The 25,177-nt window shown below is 45.0% G+C and overlaps 2 protein-coding genes across 2 annotated transcripts; one reads left to right on the top strand and one right to left on the bottom strand.

Moving 5' to 3' along the window:
• Window positions 1-6,618: 6,618 nt before the first annotated feature.
• Window positions 6,619-13,877, bottom strand: LOC110070821 (uncharacterized). The gene is made up of 2 exons (XM_020778537.3): window positions 13,786-13,877; window positions 6,619-9,379 (listed from the first exon to the last, which is right to left on the bottom strand). The coding sequence occupies exon 2, from the start codon at window positions 9,367-9,369 to the stop codon at window positions 7,321-7,323; it is 2,049 nt and encodes a 682-aa protein (XP_020634196.3). The 5' UTR covers window positions 9,370-9,379; window positions 13,786-13,877; the 3' UTR covers window positions 6,619-7,320.
• A 6,995-nt stretch (window positions 13,878-20,872) lies between these two features.
• On the top strand, window positions 20,873-24,913 carry LOC140704301 (uncharacterized). The gene is made up of 2 exons (XM_072989108.2): window positions 20,873-21,475; window positions 21,978-24,913. Exons 1-2 carry the CDS (start codon window positions 20,995-20,997, stop codon window positions 22,475-22,477), a joined length of 981 nt encoding a protein of 326 aa, XP_072845209.2. The 5' UTR covers window positions 20,873-20,994; the 3' UTR covers window positions 22,478-24,913.
• The last annotated feature ends 264 nt before the right edge of the window (window positions 24,914-25,177 follow it).

The following is a 25,177-nucleotide window of genomic DNA, read 5'->3' as shown; positions in this document are numbered from 1 at the left end:
GATATGAATAACTTTGCAGGAAAATGAACACCCTCTTTTTCAGGCAATTTGAGAGAAATTTGTATTCAGCACCAGCAAACAGAGAAATCCACTCTTCCGAAAATGACTGCATCAGAGGAACATGGTTCCTGGAAACTGGTAGTTACACATATATACACATACATTTTAAAGTCTTTGTAGTGTTGTCAACCTCTCTGGCTAGCTGTGGCGATTCCCAACCAACACTTGTGGATAGCTCAGTGGATTAGGTGCTGATTTGTGCATATGCGTGTGTGGCAGCACTGACATGAGCGCTCCTTCACCCCTTCATGCAAGCGCAGGAGGGCCTGCATTACCACCCACCCAGTCCTTTGCGCAGGCACTCAGGTACCTGCGTGAAGGTGGGAGAGCACTAACGGCAGCACTGGCATGTGCATGTATGTGCAAAGCAGCTGTGGGGAGGGGAGTGGGGGGTGGGAAGTCTGTCTCCACAGCCCAGTCTGGCTCAGGCCACGGACTGACACTGGGCCGCGGACCGGGGGTTGACAACCTCTGGTTTATGGCACTTACTTGTCCCTCATACAGGCAAACCCAGCCACCCTTCAGACACTCCACAGGGACCTTTACCAACCTCTCTCCCAGAGTTATACTGTATATGACATCTCAGAGTTCAAAACACTGGGAAATGGTCCAGTATTTCCTTGCAATATTGTGCCCATGCTGCCAGCAGAAAAAAAGGATGGTAATCTTTACTTAACAACAGACAGTTTGAATGTTGATGACACCAATGTCAGCAGTTGGGATGGTCTACAGGAGCCCCTCTTGGGCTCACTGCCGTTCACTCATTGACCCCAAGGAAGGGAAAATCTCACAAGCTGACACTTTTTTTATCAGTTAACCACTTCTCACCCAAACACAAAGTGTTTGCCAGGGCTGTTTTTCAACTACAGTGGTGCCTTGCATAGCAACGATAATCCGTGCAGCAAAAATCGTCGCTATATGGATTCGTCGCTATGCCAAAATAAAATGCATAGGAATGCATTAAAACCTGTTTAATGTGTTCCTATGGGCAAAAAACTCACCTTTAAGCGAAAATCCTCCATACGGCAGCCATTTTCGCTGCCTGGTAAGCGAGGAATGGGCACGGAAACACAGCGGGTGGCCATTTTTTTAACCTGGTGTCCATTTTGGAACCGCCGATCAGCTGTTGGGAAATCATCGTTATACGAAAATCGATAAGCGAAACAGCTTACCGGTCATCGCAAAGCGATATTTTCCCATTAGAAACATCGCAATGCGATTGCAAAAACGATTGCAAAAAAATCGTCGCTATGCGGATTCGTCATTAAACGGGGCGCCGGTTAAGTGAGGCACCACTGTAGTTCTCTGGGTATTTGTCTGCTGGGACTCTTTCAGTTTTTTTTCTCTTTCTTTCCCCATAATGCTTTTCTCTGTGTATCTATGGTTCTTCTCTCTCTCCTCCCTTTCCTAGCACTCGTCTCTTTCTCTTTTCCTGTCTTCTTTCTCTTTCTCTGTGGCCACAATTTCTCTCTCTCTCCTTCTCTCTCTCTCTCTCCCTGTGGATCCCCCACCCCTTTGTCTCTCAATTCCTCTGTGACTCCCTCCTCTCTCTTTCCCTCTCTGTCACACTCTCTCTGGCTCCTCTCTTTCTTTGTTTTTTGTTGTTGTTTCTTTCACTGCCTTTCTTTTTGTGATTTCCATCTCCCTCTCCCTCTCTCTCTGTTCCTACCTCTGTTTGTGGCTCCTTCTCTGTGGCTCCCTCCTCTCTCTACTGTCATCTATTCCTTCAGCAGGATAGAGGTCCTAATCCACAATCTTGCCCAGAAGTAAGTCTCATTGCCCCTCCCGAAAGAATTATTAGTCCCCTAAAGCAGTGGTCCCCAACCTTGGGCCTCCAGATGTTCTTGGGCTTCAACTCCCAGAAATCTTGGCCAGCCAAGGTGGTGGTGAAGGCTTCTGGGAGTTGTAGTCCAAGAACATCTGGAGGCCCAAGGTTGGGGACCACTGCCCTAAAGGACTGGCCAGTTTTGGCAATGACTATGGGAGCCTTCAGTGCACATGTGCAACTATACTTTATGAGTGCTGCTGTTTTGTTTTGTTTTGGCGTTTAAAAACGGCAAAATAAAACAAAACCTGAATCTCCCTCTCTTTCTGTTGCCTGTCCACTCCCACTGCTGAGCTTGTGCCTGCCTGGGGCTGGAACCCCTTCTCCTTTGTTGTTCTACTCAAAAGAACAGAAGAACATGCCTTCCCGGCCTATCCATCTTGTCTGCTTCCATCTCCATCCTTCCAATCCCCTACTTGCTGACTCTACTCTTAGCACAGAAGTGCTGAGAAGAAAAAGGGACAGGCTTTGGGAATGGGAGAAGTCACACTTTTTTCCTCCAGCACCACTTTGGAGGAGAGAGAAGGATGAGAAAATTAGCTCTTTAGTAGGAAGAAAGGAGAGCAAAGGAAGCCATCATCTCCTCCTGCTCTTCCTTTGATTTGCTGCCAAGCTCTCCTGTCCAGCTAATCTTGAGGCTGGATCCAAAACCAGATCAGGATCCATAGGGCAGAATGTTGGGCTCCTTTGAACACCTACATGGGTGGGAATGAGCAAGGAAGAGCCATCCACGGTTGAGGAGCAGGTTCGTTATCTTTTTCTGATCAGGCACTGGCCCCAGACAAGAGCTGTGCAGCCCCCTTTCTCTCCAAGGACAAAGGCTCAGGTGAATTTATGGAGTGCAGGACTCCTTGACTTTGGTAGCCTAGCGGAAGCATCTGCAGGGTCATGCTGGAGAGAAGCAAAGGATGCCAGTGGGTGAGGAAGAACCCCCTACACCAGTGGTCCCCAACCTTGGGCCTCCAGATGTTCTTGGACTTCAGCGCCCAGAAATCCTGGCCGGCAGAGGTGGTGGTGAAGGCTTCTGGGAGTTGTAGTTCACAAACATCTGGAGACCCAAGGTTGAGGACCACTGCCCTACACTATGGGTGGGCAGGGTGATGCTGGAGATTCCAGTTCCCAGTTCCCCAAATAAGAGCCCCCCAAACCTGGGTAGCCCTCCAGGAGAGATTTTGCACAGTGTGGGACCTCTTGATGTTAATGGCCTAGTCAGAGGAAAACACATGGATGGCAGAGAACAAGGAAGGCCTCCACATGAGAGAGGGGGGAAGGTGGGTGGTTTCTAGAGATCTCGGTCACTTGAGCCCAGGCTTAAAACCAGAAGAAAAGAACTCAGAGCAGTGCAGATCTCCCACTTTCCCAGGATCAAAGGCTAGAAAGAGTTTCTGGAGTTCAGGGGCTCTTGGAATGTGTGCCAGACAGGAGACAACCCCTAACACCATGATGAAAAGGATGCCCACCGGTGGCAGTGGCCTCAAAGAATTGTCCAGACACAAACCCACAAACTAATCAAACCTACCTTGGCCCCTTTTGGTGTCCTTAACCCCCCCCCCCCACACACACACACTATTTGTCTCCTTTACAATTCGGAAGGATTGATTGGGGAGGGGGGGAAGCCCTGATAGTTGTATGCTTATAACAGGAGAAAGGGAGAAGTAGAGGGGGATGAATTAAGATCCAGCAGGGAGATATGAAAGGTAATTTGGAAAAAAGAGAGAGAGAGAGAGAGCAGTCACTGTTTATCATGCCAATACAGTTTAAAACTATATGTGAACATAGATAAAGTGATGCAAACCTGTGTTGCTTGAAAGTACTGTACAGTAAGGGGAAACAGTAACAGATGGGAAGGGATTTTAACGACACTTTCAGATCTGTCATTTCAGGAATTAAAAACGTTTGTTTCCCAGAAAAGGTCTGTAATCTGACAGGATTCAGGACAGAACAAACATCGGATTCCCCCCCCTCCACCCAAATTAAAATCATGGTGCTTCGCTTTTTGCATGCCTGCCAGCCACCCCCCCCCCCCGGCCTGAATATCATGTTCCAACTGCCTACATTACCGAAACAGCACCCACAGACACACTCCTCCTTTACAAGAACATGCCACAACGTAACCACATGAGGGAAAACCTGGTTGAATGGCCCCAGCTTGACAAAAATAGAAGTGGTCCTCCCCGCCCCACCCAGTGGCAGACCAAAAAAAAAAAAAAAAATAAAAAAAATAAGCCACTTTGAGAGCAAAGAAAGACTGGACCAATTTGAATCAGCTTTTAGAACTTCTGCTTCTCGTTTGGTCTCTACCCGCTCCAACATTAAACCCAATTAAAAACATGGTTGTTCATCCAGGCCTTCCCTCCAGCCAACTCTTGATTTTTCTTCTTACTTTTCCCTATTCTTTATTTCATTGTAGCTGTTACTGAATTATCATGTTCTTGTCTGTGTTTTATTGTTTGATTTTGTATTGGAAGCCGCCTAGAGTGGTCTGGTAGTCCAGATAGGCGGGGTATAAATTAAATAAATAACTAAATAAATAAAATAAACATTGATATGTACCTTCTATGCTGCCATTAAGCTGTATTGGAGTTTATGTATCTTGTTATTTGCATATTTATTAATATTTTATATTGTTCATTGTGTAGACAAGAAAAAAGAGCTGTAACTGTCCCAAACCAGCTCTTTCTAAATTTATATATATATAGTACTTATCACCTGAAGAAAGCAACCGCCAAATCGCGTCAAGCCTGAGCTAACATTTTTTATACATCTTGAGACTCAGTCTCCCATTCGTACTTTTGCCACCAGTGGATGTAGCAGTTCCCTCTGCGTTGTGATTAGTTGTCCACTAGGTAGATCTGGCTGTAACAGGATTACAGTATTCAGAGACATTTCTAGGGAGAGTATGTCAAGCAAGACAAGTATTTTATACACATAGGATACTACATAAATTGGTTTATTGATTTATGCACTGCACTAAGAAGCCTTGATCTTTATTTAACCCCTTAGAGATACATTGGAATGTATTTATGTAGCCTTCCCCTCCTGTCTTAGTCTCCAATCTGCTCTAGTACATTCATTTTTCTTTCTTTGAGCTCCACAATAGAGTGTCCTGGGATATTGGAATTTTCTGTAATCTGATTTGTGTCCATTTATTCCTTTACAAAGTGATAGTTCCATTTGTCCTTTGTACAATGCAGTGGAATGCTGTTTGAAGAAGATGGTATAAATTTCATGGTATGATTAACAGGCAATAGTGAGTGAGATAATAGTCTTCTGATATCTTGCATCCATAAGGGAAGGCGGGATAGTCAGGATGATTGCCTCTCATGTAGCATCCATCTCATTCTTCAGCAAGGACCATGGTTTTACTGACCTATGTATCTTATTCAGAGCCTGCTTTAGAAGGATAGTGCAGTCTATCTTATTTTTCTGTAACGAACCAACTAGTTTTTCTATAATGAACATCATCATGAATTAATGGCCAATCATGGCCCAATTTCTCATGCATAGTTGCACAAATGACATAATTTTTGGAGGCAAATTACCCCAAGTTAAGAGGCCGATGTCGACATTGCCTGTTGTGTTCCACATCATACAACTCAGTATAATGTCTAAGATGAGTTATGAACTTGGAGCAACCCGCCTCCAAAAGTTATGCTCCTTGTGCTATGGCCAGGGCAAGACGATTTGGGCCGACGTGCTTCAAGTCAATCCAAAGTTATGGCAACCCTTCCCAGGGTTTTCTGTACCTATAGAAATCAAAAGGGATTTTACCAGTCCCTCCTCCACTTTCTCCGTGGTGCTGTAGGACCACGGAACTGGCCCAAAGCTGCCTTATTTTTTTCAGAAGATACAAGGGAAATTAAACTCCATGTTTTAATGCCTTTACTGACCAAGCAAACTGAAGCTCCAGTGTGGGTGGAGAAGACCAGTGAATATTTGATTTCCATGAAGATGGTCCCAGCTGTGGTGATGATATGGGACATCTGCACATGGAACTAAAGGGAATCCAGTTTCTGTCCTCATGACCCTTGACAGCATTTTCTCTGGAAGACATCCTAACTTGCTGTTATGTACAGACTATTTTCCTTCCCTTAAAGAAGCCGAGCAGTAATATTTCAAAGAATTGGCAGCTAAAACATACATGTGAGTAGCTGTCTTGGGTGAGCTGTGTAACTTCTAACCTACGAGAAACACGGAAGTTTTGAGCAACTACTTCTACGACTTAAAAATTCACAAGATGCATGGTTTAAAAAAAAAGTACCTAAGAATTGCAGTGTTTGATGTTTCTCTGCTTCAAATAATGGACAGAATCATGTCCTCCAGCATAAGTCCAACTACATAAACCTCAGCAGAAAATTGCTTTTGGTGAAGAAGTTGGTGATTGTATTTCCTGTTGCCTATTGGTCAAGTGACGTGGCACAAGACAATAAATACAAATGCTGACTTCTTAGAATGAGCAGCAATTTGCTGCCAGAAGCCATGCCATTGGAATTAATTTATACACACAACACAATAGAATTCCTCTTAGGAGCTGTTGGAGGTCAATTTTGCTAGCGATGTCTGCACTGGAAATGCCAAATATATTGCAAGAGCTGGAGAGTGGTTATAACAGGGCATATAAATGTAAAACCAAGCTTTATCATAAGCAGTGGTTTCATATTTACAATCTGTTCACTACACTACTGTGAAAACATGACACAAAACTACAAAATCTACTACAGTATTCTGCCAAATTCTAATACTACATGGTTTATTCTCAACAATACACACCAAGGACAATCCCTATTTTCTCCACTAGATAGCAGCAGTGGAACACGCAGTTCTCAGTCTAACCTAACCTATACAAAATTAAAGGTAATCTCACAGTTCATACCCTGTTTCCCCAAAAATAAGACAGAGTCTTATATTAATTTTTGCTCCAAAAATACATTAGGGCTTATTTTCAGAGGATGTTTTTTTTTTCATGTACAACAATCTACGTTTGTTCAAATACAGTCATGTCATCTTCTGGTTTCACTTAACTAGAGCTTATTTTGGGGGTAGGGCTTATATTACGAGCATCCTGCAAAATCATACTAGGGCTTATTTCCAGGTTAGGTCTTATTTTAGGGGAAACAGGGTACGATTATCCTTTACACTGTATGTTCCTTGTTGTCTTAACTAACAAGTAGGCTGAACGTCATTGTGTTCGATGTTTGCAACATGGTAATTTAACCCTTTGACAATCAATTAATTGTAAAAAATTCCCTTAGTTTTATCATGCCACTTCCCCAGCAACTGGAAAAATTACATTTTGGATTATGTATCTCCAGATCCTCAGAGAACATGGGATTCTGGAAGGTGCAGGTCAAAAAAAAGGAGCTTTTCACAACTCCCCTCTCTTTCTTCTACCTTTACAGAAGGCACTTATGCTCCTGAGCCCTTTTCTTCATTTCTTATATAAACTTGCTTTCCTCCTCCGGGCTGAGCTCTCTCAGGTGCGGCTGAGGGGTCTCTCCCTCTGCAGGCAGCACTGCTCTCATCTCCTTTTCAATGGCCTCTACTCTGGCCTCCAACCCTCGCTCAAACTCTGCCTTCTTCTCCAGAACCAGCTCCCTCACCGCTTCCCGAGCTGAGTCGCAGCCTTCAGCCAAGGCAGCGCGTTCAGCAGCCAAGTTGGGTTGGTTGGCTTCCATAGCCAGGAGGCGACCTAAGCTGCTCACACGCTCCATCAGGTACTTCTGGGACACCAAAGTATACGTCTCAGAGATCATGGCCACCAGCTGGGCCATGCTGGTGGCATTGAAAACATGTCCATAAACGAGATCAGCGGTGAAGGCTTTGGATGAATAGCTGGAGATCTTCTGAGCACCGTCAACCGTGTCCACAAATTCTTTCACGCTCCAGACCAAGCAAGATTCGATTAAGTTGGAGATCATTTGGAAAAACCTCACCATCTTTTCCCATTGCTCCTTCACTCGCCCGAGAGCTTCAAGGCCCTTGATGAGCATTTTCCTGGCCGTGTCGAAATCCACCTCCTTGACCTGATAACCTCTCATGGTGCAGAGGATCTCTGTCAGCTCCTCGTTCTGTTTCTTGAAGTTCTCAAAGCTTCTCTGATACTCCTCTCTGGTGGCCTTCAGCGACTCTCGGCTCTGCTTCACCTTCAGATGGGCATTTTCCAAACCTGATCCTGTCATTTCTCCCATCTTCGACACGTTGGGTGGCTTGGGAGAGAAGGCAGGAGACCGAGTGTAGGTTTTGCTGTAAGAGTCGAACTCTGAGGCCTTCTTATGGAGCTGACGGATCCCATCCAGCAAGCTCTTCCCCACCTTGCCAAGGCCACCCACCGATGAGGCCAGCTTCTCCAGCTCCTGGCAGATATCCAATCCAGCTTGACAGATCTCTTGAGCTCTTATTTTAGGGTCACACCCTTCTTCTTTCTCGATGCAGCCTCTTAGTCTCTGTAAGTTCTTCTTCACCCACTCCGTTTTGACCTCTCCACTCCTCTCATCAAGAATCATGGAGGCCTTGAGGCCTCCATTTTCGTCTAAGAGGTTCTTCAAGCTGGTGGCAAAAGTTAGCAGTTCGGCTGACTTTGAACAGATGACGCTAGCCGAAATGAACGGAGTCATCCCTGCCAGTCCTTCACTGCTGCAGTTTACACTGCTTGCTTCTCCCACGCTCCCTTGCTTTCCTGCTAGTATCCGAGTAAACTCCACAGAAAACGTGCCTAGCGTTTGAGTAAGGGTGGTGACCAGCTCCATTCCCACTGCGTCCCACCCTGTGGGGATGGATGCCATGGCTTCTTTGTACTGCTGGAAGGACTCCTCGACTTGCTCCTTCATCTGGTGGTGGTAACGTTCGGCCATTTCTTTAGCCTCCTTGGCGGACTTTTCTCGGATTTTGGCTTGTTCGAGAGCCACGTGTACGTCCTCCAGCTGCTTTTCGTAGCCCTGCTTGGCATTGAGGCAAGCTTCGAGGAGTTCCTGGATGAGGTTGATCACGTCAGTGAACTTGGCTCTCACTGCCTTGGCCAGGCCACCACACTGCTCAGTCACCGCCTGGAGGTTTTTTAGCTGGTTTGGAATCAAGGCCGCAACGACCTCCGTCTCCTGGACCAGAGTCCGCACGATCATTTTCATCTGTTCCGGGATGCCATTTGCCAGCAACCTGATCTGGTCCATGTTGACGTGGGCTTCGTTGAAGGCCATCCAACCTCGATTGCTCACTTGGCACAAAGAAGCCTTGAAGGATTCCGGATACTTGAGGTGCTGGAAGCCTCCCTCGGGTGGCAGCGTGTTGATGGAGAAGTCTCCCTGTCCTGTTGAAATGAAGATCAGCTCCCCGAGGATCGCAATGGAGATGGGGGCCGGCATGAGGAACTCTTCCCAGTTGGCGTAAGGTTTCATGAGGAGTGTTGTTTCCTTGCGTACATCTTGTCCTTTGCTGAGAGTCTCCACAGCCTTGACTAAGGCATGCGGTTTTTCTTCAGGGGATGCCATAGCGCACAACCTGTGGAAGGAAAAGGACACATCACTTGGTAAAGATGAACAGGAGAATGGGTCCAACAAATCCATCTCTGACTTGGAGACATTACTGTTTTAATTACAGCCACACCGATTCAAGCTCTTGATGCTGTGAACCTAAGTGACAAAAGAAGTCTGATCTTGTTATCTGCCATGGGTCTATTATACTATTCTATACACTATTATAACAATATGAATAATGGAATCGCTATTTTTGTATGTTTATTCCCAACAATATTATTGCAGTTTTTGTATCCTTATTCTACTGAATTGGGATAATTGCTTTGAGATTTGTTGCAAAAAGGCAGGTTAATTCTGGCTCTCCTGCCCTTTGTTGAAGGCCTGGCTTTGTTGAGGGGCATCTGAGTCTATTAACCAGGAGACATTCCTACCTGTTCCTATTCTATTCTATTCTGCTGTAATGAATATATAACCACCACCACCACCAGCAGCATCTGTCATCTGCAGAACTGGAAGGGACCCTATAGATCATCAAGTCTAGACCCTGTCAAGGAGGCATAGTGGGGAATAATAATAATAATAATAATAATAATAATAATAATAATAATAATAATAATAATAATAATAATAATAATAATAATAATAATAATAATAATAATAATAATAATAATAATAATAATATTGGTGAGGTCCCTTTTTCAAAAAAGTGATTGGTGGGGGATAATATGAAAAAAGGTTCAGAACCACTTGTGATGATTGGTGAGGAACCTTCAGCCCTCTTACTAAACTACAAATTGAGTCACCCTTCATGGGATGGGACCTATATAGTTCATATATGGTTCATATCTAGGAGAAGAGCACAGGCTGCCCAGTGCTAGAGTACAGCAAAGGTGAGCAGGAGGCCAGATTTCTGGCTTCTCTGAAAGGCAAGGAAGAGACAGTGATTCACAGAAAGAAAGGACAATTTTTGAAGCAGACCAGGTGACTTTTGTGCAACTGGCAATTCCAGTCCTTCGCTTGCTGAACCTACTTGCAGTTTAGCTGATGAGAGCAAGTAGTCACAAAGCCCAGGGGAAGGCTTACAACACAATTTGTCCCCCACATTTTTTTGTCTATCTTTCACCAAAGATCGATAGCCTTGGGTTGTCTTTGGATTTACGGAAATGGGCACGTATTCAAATAAAGCGAGCACTCATCCCCTCACGAAAAAACATACCAGGTCTGACAACTTGGAAAAAGTCAAGGGAGGCCCCTGATAAAAAAGTTTATCTAAAGAGCCTTCCTATCTGAATGGGTTTATTAGCTCTTGCTTAACATCCCCTCGTAAAAGGAAACCGGGGGGGGGGGGCTTCCTCTGTATTTCAGGCTATAAAATTTTGTCTTGCCATCACAAAAAAATGAGGCCTAGGCACTTAAGGGCCAGACATTTCAGTGGGCAATGTGACACCAGTGATGTGACCTCTTCACAAGCACACTGTTGTTAATAGTGGAGAAATGTCCAATTTTGAGAACTGATGGTGTGCCCAGCCCCCTTTCTCTTCACCCCCATTCCCCACTTTGCTAGCAGGACATCCTCATGGGTGTTTTCCTCCTCTGTGGTTTACCGCAACAGAGTGGGGAGGAATCTGAATGGGGACACAGTGGAGGGGTAGGTAAAGGTTTCCCTTGACATTTAGTCCAGTCGTGTCTGACTCTAAGGCGTGGTGTTTATCCCTGTCCACAAGCCGTAGAGCCAGCGTTTGTCCGTAGACAGTTTCCATGGTCATGTGGCCGGCATGACTAGACACGGAACGCCGTTACCTTCCCACCATGGTGGTACCCATTTATCTACTCGCATTTTTACATGCTTTCGAATGGCTATGTTGGCAGGAGCTGGGACAAGCGACGGGGGTTCACTCCATTGCGTGGATTCGATCTTACTGTACGACTGCTGGTCTTCTGACCTTGCAGCACAAAGGCTTCTGCGGTTTAACCCGTAGCACCACCACAGTGGAGGGGTGCAGATGCTCAAATATCTCTCCTCCCCATAGCCCTGGCGTCAATCACACACAAATGTGCTAGCACATGCTTTTTGAGGTGGCATAAACCCCCTGCCAGACCAATGGGTTTAAGCAGGCTTCTTTTCAGCTGTAGCTCCATTGTAAAATGCTGAACTGTCCAACTCATTTTGATTTTCCTACCACTTGAAGAGGTGCTTTGCATTTCCTCTGAGTCCTAGGTAATGCTACATTCTCTGGCTTAAACACACCTAAAATTAATCTCTTTTTCTCTCTCTCTCATTGCAGGGCTCATCTGTGCCCTACTAGAACTGTTTGGCTACACATGATGATGTGAATTCACACCCAGGGTCCCTGGTTATTCAGTACTAGCTGCCCAACCGTGATAACATGCTGTAAGAAGAATGATGTATTAGTGGGTTCTCTGAAAGCTGAAAACAAGGATGCCCTGTTTTTCATTCAGATCATCACTGTTGAACAATGAACACAGGTGGTGAATGCCAGCAGAAAATGGGCCAAATGGAGCTACGGAAAAACATGTGAGGGGATTTAGGAAGCTGAATAGAACCCTGAAATTTGCAAAGGTGCCTTAAAGAAGATCCTCTGTCTTCCACATTCAGTGCAACGGGATAATTCAATAGCCAAGAAGTATTTCATTTGGTATAGTATAGCATGCTAACATGCGCTGGATTATGGGAAAGTGTGAAGGCAAGAGGAGAAGGGGACGACAGAGGAGGAGATGGTTAGACAGTGTCACCGAAGCAACCAATATGAATTTGACCCAACTCTGGGAGGCAGTGGAAGACAGGAGGGCCTGGCGTGCTCTGGTCCAGAAGAGTCAGACACGACTTAACAACTAAATAACAACAAGTTAATGGGGCCAAGATGTGTTGCAATTTATTTTCCTAACACTCCTCAGTAGATTCACCTCTATACTCTATACTGGTGCCCTCTAATATTTTGGTGCTCTGGGCCAAAGCCACAGTAACCCTACCCAAGCCCTGTGGAAAAATAAGGTACATTCTGTCCCCCCCCCCCCAAAGTGGAAACAGCACTTCTTGTCCTTTCAAAGCTTTTTCTCTCCCTTTTCATTCCCCCTCAGGTGATTCTGTTTTTCTCACACACTAACATGCACGGATTCCCAAAGAGTGTGATGAGGCTGGGAGCTTAGCAGGAGGACAACACGGGGGGGGGGGGAGCCCCGACCCTTTGCCTCTGCTAAGGATACAGGCAAGAGCTAGCCAAGGCTGGCTGGGTGTAGCCTCATCTTGAGGTGGTCCAATTTCCCATCTGTATTAGCAGATCACCACCACCCCAGCACGGCTAAATGCAAGTCAAGGGTGCAGACTCATGCATACTGGAACCCCGATTATGGGAAGAGAAGAATTTTACTTTTGTTCAAGGGGATACCACAGCATTCCAGACTTTGTTGGGTCACACAACAGAGCTGTAATGAAGAGATGTGAGACCAGCCACACACAGGGACAGAGCAGGCGTCAATAATACACATCGGCCCCGGTAAAATGAAATACGGAAACATTCAAAACATGCATTGGCTCGTCTTCACCGTGAGGGAGGAAGACCAGAATTTACTATTCTCGTGCCAAAGTCCTTTAGCATGAATTTGCAAGTGAGGAGATTTCTGTCTTTCAGTCTTCCTGCCTGTTTGCTAGTCTGTCCCCTGTCTACAGTTAAGCCATTCCTAATACGTTACTCTGTTTCATAGCATCTTTTCGTTTGATTTTTCAAGCACCCTCTTCTGCAACATAAGACCAAACTGTTCAGGGGGGCGTACAATCTTTTTCCGTTTTCTTCCACATGACCTTCTTCCCTTCTGTTTGTATTCTTCCCCTGTCTACATCAACTCGGGTCACGAATGTCCTCCTGGCTCAGACCCTCTGCCGTTACCTTATCTCCCCATTCTAACCAGTTATCATTGGGTTATCAATGGGGAGATAGGTCGCTGAGTTCGTTCCAGGGATGGCCTAAGACATTTTGCCGCCTGAGGCAAAGGACTCAATGGCGCCCCCTTTCTTTCCACACCGAAAAGCCAATGGAATCTTGCAATCAACCATGGCAAGCGGATGATGCTCTCATCACACCTGAGGTGAGGAGGAGGTGGATGGAGGGGACAAGGCACACAGATCTCTGTCCTCTGAGAGAGGATGATGCCTAGCAGACTCAGGAGGAATGAGAGATGCTTTTGCTTCCTTCCCTCTACTATGTACCATCTGAGAAAGCTACCTTGATCTCATGGCCTGGGTGGCCCAGCCTGGCAGAAGTTATTAGTCGTATCTCCGTAATTATTCTTGCCATCACATCTGCCTTCTCCTCCTCCTCCTTTAGTTTGAGAAAGAGGATCCATCCAGTGATCAGATTTAAAATCTTCAAGGGTTCCCCAGCCCCCTTTCCCCTCCCATCAAAGTTTACTCACCTCTTAGGGAACCGAGAGACGAGGATGGAGTGTGTCCAGCCGTTGCTGATGGGCCCCAATATATAGGGGGCAGGAGTGTCAGCCACCCCCTCTCTTCCCCAAACATTTCAAAATACCTTGACTGCAAAGGGGGCACAGATTCTCACCCCCTCCCAAGCTGACGTAAAAAAACTACGGTTGGATGTTTGTGCTAGGTGGGAAGTGGCCTACCTCTGAGCGTCACTGCAAACACCCAGACGGGTTGCCTGTCTCCACCAGCCGTGTTATCTGTGTTTCTGACACAATTAAGTGGAAGAACTGGAAACGCTGATGAGAATCAGAGCAAGCTAAGTTCACACACGGAAGGCTTTCCAACAAGGGTAAGTCTTCGTAGCCAAGGAAGAGTTGGGTGGGTAAGAACACTAAAGTTGGGATCTTGGAGAATAAGCAGACATATTCTATGCCAGATGATGTTGGAGTCTTTTGTGTGTGACAAGATGTTTCTTTGTGTTTTTTTCTGCAGGAATTTAAGTTGGTTTGTAAATATAACAAGGCAGAGATCATAGTTCAGTGGCAGAGAGACATGCTTTGCATACTGAAGGTCTCAAGTAAAATCCTTAGTATCTCTGGCTGAAAAACACACACACACACACACACACACACACACACACACACACACACACACACACACACACACACACACACACACACACACACACACACACACACACACACACACACACATATGGGTGTAAAAGATCAGGGAGCAGGTGGTGGGAAAAAACTTTGTCTTACACCTCCAGGAACTGCTCCAGGATAGAATAAACAATTCTGGAAGAATAGCCTGACTTAGTATAAAACAGCATGTTATTTGTGCAAGCTTCAAGGTTACACAGGATTACTTGTCTGGTGGAACCAAATTAGGCAACAATGTCTAATGTAAAGGGCTAAGCCTTTTCAGGATTGGACACGGGGAGAGGAGAGGAGAGGCATGGAGAGAGGAGAGGAAAAGGTAGAAACACTATTTGTTTCTTTTACAGAAAGGAAGATGTATATTCACAGTCTGCAAGTGTTAAATGTTAGAAATGATGTTTTAGAAAGACAAGGATTGTATATTCTCTTTATAGTGCATGTGCTTATACATATAGTCCCCTACTGAAAGCAATCTTTAATGACTGAATGTAAAGCCACTCTTCTTATTGCATTTATTGAAAATATATATTTATTAATTTAAAATAATTTTACCCCACCTTTCTCCTTAAAAAGGACCCAAGGTGGCCTACATCAATTAAAAGGCAATATTTAAACCCAACAACAGGAAGTACACAAATAGTCAAACAAATACCACACATCCAAAGCAGTAAATTACAACTATCCATTAAAAAACGTCACTTAGGCAGCCAGTCACTCAGGGGAAGCAGGCTCTTCACTGGCTTGTGGAAGGACAGCAAAGATGGGGCCAGCCTGGCTTCCTGTGGGAGGGAGTTCCAAAGTCTGGGAAGTGCCACAGAGAAGGCTCTCTCCCGTGTCCCCAGAAATTGCACCTGTGAAGGTGGTAGGACTGAGAGAAAGGCCTCTCCTGATGATCTTAATACCCAGGCAGGCTCATAAATATAGTGATCTTGCTTGTCATTTCATCTGGAGGACGCCATCTACCTTTTCTGCAAATATAATCCAGTGCTACAACGCAAATGGCATTCCTTCATCATTATGTTCAGCGCTTTTCTTCAATCCCTGGAATTTAGCTTCACATAAACCTGCACTCCTATGAGCAGAACAACTGAGATCAGCTGTTGCTTCACAGATTTTTATTATTCCTTTCCAAGACCATGGAAACTGCAACCACTAAGATTTCCTGCTTATCATATTATATGTCACATCCTTTTTCTTAGGAGAAATGTTGTGAATCCCCCCCTACCATCTCCCAAAGGGAACAAAAACAGAGAAGTGATAATCCCAAAATAATCTTGAGCATGAATTTACCCACAGAGGAATGCAAAAAAGAAGAATCCGGGGGATTTACCAGGACACCCAATCACTGATTTTCATATTGCAGAGTGATTTTCACTGGGGGTTGGAGTCGATGACCTCTGGGGTTCCTTCCACCTTTACTGTTCCATGATTCTATACAATCCTAATGCAATGTAGAGTCACAGATGACTTTGCCATTGGGCAAGGGGTATTGTGTGTATGGTCTCCTTCCTGTATACATTGCCTGCAATGTTTTGCTCCCGTAATTGGTTGTCACACATACCGCAAATGGACAGTTGACTTTTGCATACTACTAGTTTCCACCCAATCCCAGAGAGAATACATAAAATACACTTACAGCAGAATCATTCAATTGTCACAGCTCTGTTTTATTGACCTTGGGATTTGTCATTTGATGTACAATTTAGAATTTCCTGCTAAAGGCTCTAGTGCCTTTCTAGAACAACAGAGAGTTCTAAGTATCTTGTCAGAGTACAAATCCCACGATTCCACAGGATTCAGCCATGATGGGAAAAGTGGTATCAAAGTGCTGTAACTAAGTTGTGAAGGTTTACTTAACATTTGCCATAAAAAGGAGCCTAAATTTAATTGCTAGTTCGAAATACAGGAAACTTATTGACTCACAAAAGATGTAGCAACAAATTGCCATATATTAAAGAAATTTCCATTGGCATTATCTGAATCACACAAATTAGCAGATAATACGGACATATATTCTTTATGACAGTTTGCTGCTAAGAGTTAATCTTTTTGCATAACTGCTTAATAGGATTTCAGGCATCACATCACTTGTTAAGTGATAAATCAACAGTTCTATTAAACTCAATGGGCCTACCTGAGCTGGGACCAACAATTGGATCTTGGCTCCATGTATTCTGTTGGTGCTATCTCAATTATCTTGCCTATTACCTTCAATTCCTTGGAAAAAATTACAAATTCAAAGAGGTGAGAATGGGATGCATGTTTGTGTGACAGAGAGAGACAGAATGGGGAAATTTTATTTATTTATTTATTTATTTGATTTTTACCCCGCCCCTCTAGACCAGTGGTCCCCAACCTTGGGCCTCCAGATGTTCTTGGACTACAACTCCCAGAAGCCTTCGCCACCACCTCTGATGGCCAGGATTTCTGGGAGTTGAAGTCCAAGAACATCTGGAGGCCCAAGGTTGCGGACCACTGCTCTAGACAACGGAAAGGTGTTAACATCTTGGCAGACTGACTAGTCCTGCTTCTGAACATGCTGAGCAGCGGCACGCAGCCTTCTCCATTCTACTGGGTCCTACCCACCTGAGGATTTGATTAAAAATTGTGTTCCAAATTCTGTTTCACCCTACTTCTCAAACAGTTCCTCAAAAACAGCTGTGGTAGCATTTTCTTTAATGAGCCTTATCTTAGGTCTGTCAACCTGGTATATAGATACGGTATATGGATCGCTGCTGGCACAATTTGGAATAGGGAAAAAGATCATGTCTGTGTGTATTTCTATTTAGATAGAGTCATCCTTTCCCTTTAAGAGCTGTCACACACCTTTCTGATCCAGTGGTAGGGCATGCATTCTTTTTGGCATGCATGCTGGGGTCTGTAGAGACTGGTTGTTTTGGGCGTGGGGGAGATCAGGCTACAAAAAGTCTGTCGAGGTCAGGGGGAGAAGTGGTGTGCCATTTGGCGTGCTCCTCTCATCTGAACAGCAAACGACCCCTGATAGCCAGATCAGCTGTCAATTAAGTGCTTCCTCTGATCATAAGAGGAAGTGGGGGGAGAATGAAAGAAGGGAAATAGGGAGGCAGGAAGGGAGAAAACCAAATGGTACTGACAGAGGGAGAGAAGAGAGATGTAAAAAAAAAAGATTTCTCTTCCCCTGACCCTCCGAAGATGATCAGGACAAGGACTGCTGATTGTGCTACAAGAGGTCATTTGTTGTTCAGATGGGAAGAGCATGCCAAGTGGCACATTGCTCCTCTCCCTGACCTCAACAGACCCTTTGTGGCCCAATCCACCTGACACACCCAAAACGGCCAGTCTAGACAGGCCCTTAATTTCATATCTAGGAGAACAGGTTTATGTTCCTGAATGTAACGTTAAGACAGAATCTTTCTCCTCAAGCTGAGAAACCATGACCTTGTGAGGTAACCCTACTTGAGGTCAGCGAGATGGTCTCTTTGGGGCTCTGTTAAACAATCCCTCCCAATGAACACCACCATATTTTCATCTCAGGTCATCTTTGCCTAATTTGCCTTCTACGTGACCCTTGGATTCTTCTCCCTTACATGCAAATATACCCATTTGTGGGGGTTTTTAAGAGCCTTGGCCTTCGAGACCTCTTGGGCTTATTCCTTATCAGTGTTGCTACAACTTTTATCTAATATATGACCAACCCAACCACTAACCTGTTGTCGAGGTTATAAAAAAGAGAGAGGAAAGAATGTGAAGGCTTCCTCAGGGGTGGCAACACGTTTTTGCTGATTTCAAGGGAAAGTCTCCTTATCTTAAGAAACCAGTCACTAGACAGGAAATTCCTCCTTGAAAAGTAAGGAAAAAAATTCAGATTGGTGAGAAAACCATACTGGGAAGGTTGTCGTAGCTCATTCTGACCTCAGAATAATTTTATAGGTTCCCTCATGTTGCAATTCTGACAAATGCAAATGGCATTTACATTTGGTTCTTCTACGCATGTTGTTCTATTCAGATCAATGGGCTTCAAAACCCAGGCCAACGCTCTAGGTGGCAATCCTATACTCATGAGTAAAGTCACTAAACTCCACAGGATTTAACAGCTAGTTAGGGATGACATCACAAACCTTATGTAAGCCACGTCTCATCCCTTTTGCAACCACAAATGAGGAAAGATTCTCTTGACTCATGCTCATAAAACTCCTTTTTTTGTGGACAAAAGGAAGCAAAACCAGGATAGACGTGCAGTTATTCACATATTTATCATATAACATTTATTACGACATATGTTTTGAGAGAAACAGAGTTGCTCTTCAAACTGGTTTTGGATCACAGCTATGCTGAAGTAAGTCACAACTAGAGAAGGCCCATTTGAATCAATGGAGCTTAAGGAGGAGTTGACTCACCAAATCCCCACTAATTCAATGGGCCTACTGTAGTATGATTTACTACACTAACAGATGCATACTTTGTGGATTTTGGCCACAAAGTATGCATCTTTAAATATCCACAAGGCTCCTATCAGCCTACCTATGGGTTTATCCACACTTACATTTTCCTTATAAGGATGTATCTTCATCACAAGTTATGTCATTGGTCCATATATTTCCACTCTATCTATACTAACCTATAGAGGCTCTCCTGGATTTCAGATAAGGTTGTTTCCCAGTCTTACACGAGGACATGAGGGACTAAATCTATGTATGCAAAGTATGTCCTCTAATCTTGATTGATGAATGATAAGGATTCTTTTATTTTTATTGAGTCCTAGCATTCCAGATGTCATACCTTGACATCTGAGTATTCAGCCGCCTGGAGGTAGGGTCTCTCCCATTTTGAAGAGACCCTTGTCCAGCAGGCTGAGGCAAAGAGGCAGTCCCGAAAGCAGCCAAATCAGGGAACTGGACAGGGGACAGACTGTATTTGTCTCCATTGTGGAAGGGACGGCCACTCTTGAATTGGCCTTTTCCGCCACACTAGACACTGTTTCAAGTCCTCCATTCAGAGCACGTTACCATAGTCTCTTGAGACTGAAGGATGCCTAATCTAAGCATTCCTGAAGAAAGTGTTGATTCAAGCAAGAGCACAGAAAGGGCTCCACAGCACTGATTTGTCCAGCACAGTGTCATCTGCTTAGAGTGATAATGGCACTCTACTCTTTCCAGCAAGGATCTTTTTCTAACCCTCCCTGAAGTTGCAAAAGTAGGAGTAGATTTTGGGACCTTCTGAGTGCAAATCCTGTGCCCTACCACTGAATGATGGATGACCTTTCCCCTAACAAAAAGCTTTCACCAACAAGCTTGAGATAATAAACATGCCTCCTGCATGTCCTAATTAACCCGGCACAAGATTTATTATCAAGGTGGTATGAATCCAGCCCTCTACTGCTGCCTTCTTAATCAGGGATGGGGACCATGTTGCCTTCCAGGTGTTACTCCCATCATCCCTCACCATTGGCTATGCCAGCTCAGGTTGTTGGGAGATATAGTTCAACAGCATGTGGATAGGGATTGTAGAACTGTAACAGAGTTTTCCTAATTTACGGCTCACGCTCTCTAAGCCAATATAATCAATCAATTCCTGTATACACAGGATGAAAGGAAGGCCCAAAATGGAAGGCTTTCACATCGAGCTAAGCCAAGCTCTGCCTAAGTGTCCTTCCCCTGCCTTAGTACTAGCTGGGAGCTTTCCTTCTGAGCAGGATACCTAGGCAGAGCTTAGCCTAGCTCAGTCTCAAAGTCTTCTAAGTTAGGCCTTTTTCACAGGTGCATCACATTTAGGTATGTGTGGACTGAAAGAAAGACAAACATATGAGTCTTAGATCAAATCAAGCCTGAACTATTTTTGGAGGAAAGAAATGTTGAAATTGAGGCTGTTGTGCTTTGGGCACATCAGTAGAAGGCAGGATTCCCTAGAAAAGGCAATAATGCTGGTTAAAGTCGAAGGCATCAGGGAAAGAGGAAGACCAAGAGATTGCACATTCATAGCATCGCTATAAGTTGGAGGTAACTTGGTGGCACATAACAACAAAGGTGTCTGTAAGGTAGATAGAATTCCCAGAATGGGGAAATATGGTATTTGTAGTCTAGAACAGAGGTCCCCAACCCCCGGTCTGCGGCCCAGTGCCGGTCCGTGGCCTGAGCTGGACCGGGCCGCGGAGAGAGATCTCCCATCCCACCCACCCCCACACTCCCCCCACAGCCTGTTTGCGCATGTGTGCGAGCACGCACGTGCCTGCATGAGCACTGCACTGCCCTTTGTGCACACGCACAAGTGTGCCTGCACAAGCTCACCCCTGCACAAGCGCTATGCCACCCTTTGCGCATGCACACAAGCACACACACACGCCTTCGCGCGTGCGCACGAGCGCAGGGGGGTGCCCCACCTTCCTCAGCTGATCCACGGGGCTAAAAAGGTTGGGGACCGCTGGTCTAGAAAATCCAAAAGTCCCATCCCTTGCTTTAAAGACAGATCTGGGATCCAAGGTTTGCTGAATTCCTGGTCTTAATCTTAACCCATTTCCCCAATCTGCTTCTCCTCCTAGCTCTGAATCCATCCCCCTTCAGAATGGTTCTTTCGCAAGAGAACAGTTTTAACTCAGCTGTCAGGGATGACCTGGCAGCAGGCATGCAGGAGCTCACGTTCCTTGTGAGGCTTCTGCTCCTCCCGTGGCCGTACGATGATGAGGCCTGTGCTCAGTCCCGCCATCACGTCACCAAAGCATCCCGCCATTTTTCCGAGGCTGGACAGAAGCTGGAAGCCCACCTGCTGCTGGTCGATTCCCAGCTGGAGGCCCTGGTCACAGTAAAGAAATTAATGCAAGATGATCTGCAGGAGAAGAAAGAGGACTTGGCAGACCTGAGGACCCAGATCACTGCCCTCCAAGAAGCTCACAAGAAATCCCAGGAAATGCTGGAAGCTGCAGAGTCACACCTAGAAAGCACAAGGGAGCAGCTTCGATTGGCCCACAAGGAAGTGGTGAAGAACCGTGCAGGGCGGGAAATCGGCATCCGGTTGATGATCCCGCCAGGGCTGGGATCACTCATAGGTTAGTTTCCTCCTGAGGCAGCAAGCCCTGGACTAGGAGTGGTCCCTGCAACACATTAGGTGACCAAACTAGAGCAGGAGTGGCCTAATCTCATCCTTCCAGGATGTTCTTTGCTTTCTTAGTACCAACTGCAATAAAATTTAAAACAGCAACATAGGGCAGGTATAATCTCTCTCTCTCTCTCTCTCTCTCTCTCTCTCTCTCTCTGTGTGTGTGTGTGTGTGTGTGTGTGTGTGTGTGTGAGAGAGAGAGAGAGAGAGAGAGAGAGAAAGAGGAGTACAGGGGGTCTCTGTGATGTATCTGAAACAGTAAAATTTCATGCCCAAAATAAAAGGGGTCTTGAAGAGAACAGGGGAGGCATAAAACAATATTGGGGGCTCACATGCCACCCCAGGGCAGCATTTGGTCCCATCTTCCATTTTAGGAAGTCACCCCTTACACAAAACTGCTTTCCTACCCTAATCTTAGATAAATAGATCACAGCTTTTCTTTGTGCTTCTAGGAGCCGGCTTGGCAGTCGGTTACCAAGCGGCTCTGGACTCGGCTAAGAATCTCGTCGCTGAGGCCCAAAACGCCGTGAACCAGAGTTTAGCGGAAATTGCCGGACACAAGGATGAGATGGCGCGCTTGTCCCAAAAGGAGCAAGAGGTGCAGGCTGGGATAAACACCACAGACCAGAAGTTCTCCCAGATCCAAGCTCAGTACGAGGAAGTGCTTGCTTTCCAGAGGGAGGTGACAACACAGCAATCTTATATCCGAAAATGCCTTTCAGTCTTAGATTTACTGGCAGGGAAGATTCAGGCAGCCGCCGTCCTGTCCAGCCATGCCTGTATCCCGGAGTTCCTGGTGGACATCTTAGAGGAAATCGGGGGAGTGGTAGGAGGGCAAGATGGGGCAGCATTCCACAGCGATAAGGAAATTCAGGCCTCAGTCCTAGAAATAAACAAAGCAGTAACATCTCTGAGGGCCAGATCTGGAGAGAAGTTGCCTGTTGATTCCTGAGGCCTCCATGGCCTCCTCCCATCATAGGGATTTTATTTTAACCAATACTGCACCCATGTTTTAATTCCACTTGCCTGGATTTTCTGTACACTGTGTGTAAAGGATAAACGCTGAAATGTACCTGCGGGTTTTAGATGTGCCTTTTGCTACTACACTCTTGCGTTGTAACCTAAGTCTCAACTTTGGTAGGGCATGCAGCATTTCTAAAAACCTGATAATGTTCAGGCTGAGATATCATAGACAGCCTGTGATTGGGTTCGTTAGAAGGCTGGAGCAGTTCCTCCTTTTTGGTGGGAAATAACCACGGAGATTCTTTTGAAAGATTAACCTGTTCATTTGCTTTAACATTTGGTGATTCAACAATAATCACGCTCAGGGTGGTCGCATAGACCAGATGGGCGGGATACAAATCAAATCAAATCAAATCAAATCAAATCAAATCAAATCAAATCAAATCAAATCAATCAATCAATCAATCAATCAAATAACTTTTACAGGATCAAAACAACTAAGGTCACGTAATTGTCCATAATGTGAAGATGAAAATCTAGACTGTAAATTAGGGAAATTTATTGAGGGAATGGTCCAAACCGCTCCTTGTCCGTGGGCTTCCTCAGTGTAGCACTCTGCACTGTGCATATCGTCTGCAACAAGGGTGTCTGGCCCAGTCTCCCTCTCGCGGTGGTTGATTGAAGGTCGGATCCGGTCTGATTACCTTCCTCCGATGACCTTGCCCTTGGGGAAAGACTACCACAGTCCATTTTTGAGTCTCCGTTACAGTTACTCTATGGAAATTTTGCCACGTTTTGAAAGCATTAGAGTGCTTCACGTCCCCTCAAACTTCATTTTTAATTTGGCCCGTGCAAGGCAGAACGGACTTTCCTAGTACAAACAACCCTCCACATTTTTTATTTTTTAAAAATTGAAATACGGGACTTGTGAAAGCAGGTATAGACTTCAAGAGCCAGGAATGTTTATCATTGTTTTGACTTGTATATTGCTCTATAGGGATAGAGCACTCGCTGGGCAGTTTACAGCATAATTATACAAAAAACACTTCGCCAGCGTGCAAGCTGGGTACTCCTTTTGATTTTGCTCCCCTTTGAAGGACGAGTCCATCTTGAGCCAGAATGGACATGTGTAACCCCCTAGACTTCTTGTGCATCCCCATTTCTGCTTTATTTAGAGCTGTATGCATGTTAGTGTTGGGGAGAGGTGATTGCGGCATTGCTTGGGAATTCAAAAGAATCCCATGCTTAAGTCTCAAAGATTAATCACCGGACAAAGCAAGCTAATTTACATGTTCATAGAGCCGAGAAAAGCACCTCCTGTTTTAATTTCTTAAGGATTTTCATCTTCTAACCAAGGAATATCTTTAACATCTTTTTCTTCTTAACTAGATTGGCAGACTGTGTACATTTTGCTTTGCACTGATGCTGAATTCCAATCTTTATATTTTCCCCCTAGATCTCTATAGGCTAAAAAATACTTGGCAATGGGGGATCACACTCCCTACATGCAAAGGGTTCAGTGCACCAATCAAAGTGATTCCTGGAATCTTTTCCTCTCTTGCTCCAAGCATAAATGAGCAAAATTTAGAGGCACCATCTTTCTTTGGACTACAATTCCCAGAATCCCCAAACTGGGCCAGCCTGTTATGTTTCTGCAACCTTTCAGGTGCAGACTCCAGCTTCATACCTACAGTTTCAATGACAGCCCAACATTCCTCACCATTTGCGAAGTTGTGATTAAACATAGAGAACAGCAGGCTGGAAAAATCATCTGTAAGCGGTACTAAAAGTGGGTGTAGAGTCAAATGAGGAAATCCGTAAGGTTTGATACTTAGAAGCTTCTATCCATTGGGACAGCTGTTGTTATGGACTGCAAAGTCAAGTTATGCAATATAGTGAAAGGGCTTCCAAGATATGTATGTACAATATCACGCTGGCTCTCAAATTTATAGAGAGCTTAGCAATTTTACTTTTCTGGGGCTACAACTGCCAGAAATCTCAAGCTACCATGACTGGTGTCACGTAATTCTGAAAGTTCTTGTTAAAAGTGGTTCTCAACCTCGGGTACCTGGATCTCATGGACTACCAAAAGCCTTCATCACTAGCTGTACTGGCCAGGGGGTTTCTGGGAGTTGTAGTCCAAGAACATCTGGAGACCTACTGTGTTAAAACAAAACAAAAACCCCTTCCCAAGCTATACATTTTAGCACACAAAGGAGGAAGAGGGGTAGCACTTGCCAGAGATAGGGCGCTGAAGTGGTACTAGGCTGAGGCAGTTTCACTTGTAGATGTTGAATAATATGTCCTGGTTCTCAGAATGCCAGCCGAGTGGCGTCAGTAGGAGCAGTCTCTGGACACCGCCATGGGGCATTCAGAAAACATCTGATGTCTGTGGTAATGCAACCTTCTCAACCGCCCCCCCCCCAAACTTCTAAACATGAAAAGTTGTGTTCTAGGTTAAATGCAAATACTGTGATGTGCCATCAAGTCACCTCCACTTTATGAATGAGCCATCTCCAAAATGTCCTGTCCTCAGCTGCCCTTCCATTAGGGAGTCACCCCCTCTCGTATTTAATCATCCTCTTTTCCTGATGCCTTCCTTGCCAACGTGTCAGGCTCTTTCCAATAAACAATAGGAGAGTTGCTGGTTCACAACTCTTTCAATCAACTTCTTCATCAACATAAAAAA

This window comes from Pogona vitticeps, chromosome 2 (genome assembly GCF_051106095.1).
Source record: "Pogona vitticeps strain Pit_001003342236 chromosome 2, PviZW2.1, whole genome shotgun sequence".
Classification (NCBI taxonomy): Eukaryota; Metazoa; Chordata; class Lepidosauria; order Squamata; family Agamidae; genus Pogona; species Pogona vitticeps.
This window is presented reverse-complemented; position numbering and strand designations above follow the sequence as displayed.

Bases quoted from the DNA above. Each gene is read 5' to 3' on its own strand.
- LOC110070821 (XM_020778537.3), bottom strand. From the start codon at position 9,369: ATGGCATCCCCTGAAGAAAAACCGCATGCCTTAGTCAAGGCTGTGGAG.
- LOC140704301 (XM_072989108.2), top strand. From the start codon at position 20,995: ATGGTTCTTTCGCAAGAGAACAGTTTTAACTCAGCTGTCAGGGATGAC. The intron at 21,476-21,977 runs GTTAGTTTCCTC...TTGTGCTTCTAG, and splicing joins AGGGCTGGGATCACTCATAG to GAGCCGGCTTGGCAGTCGGT.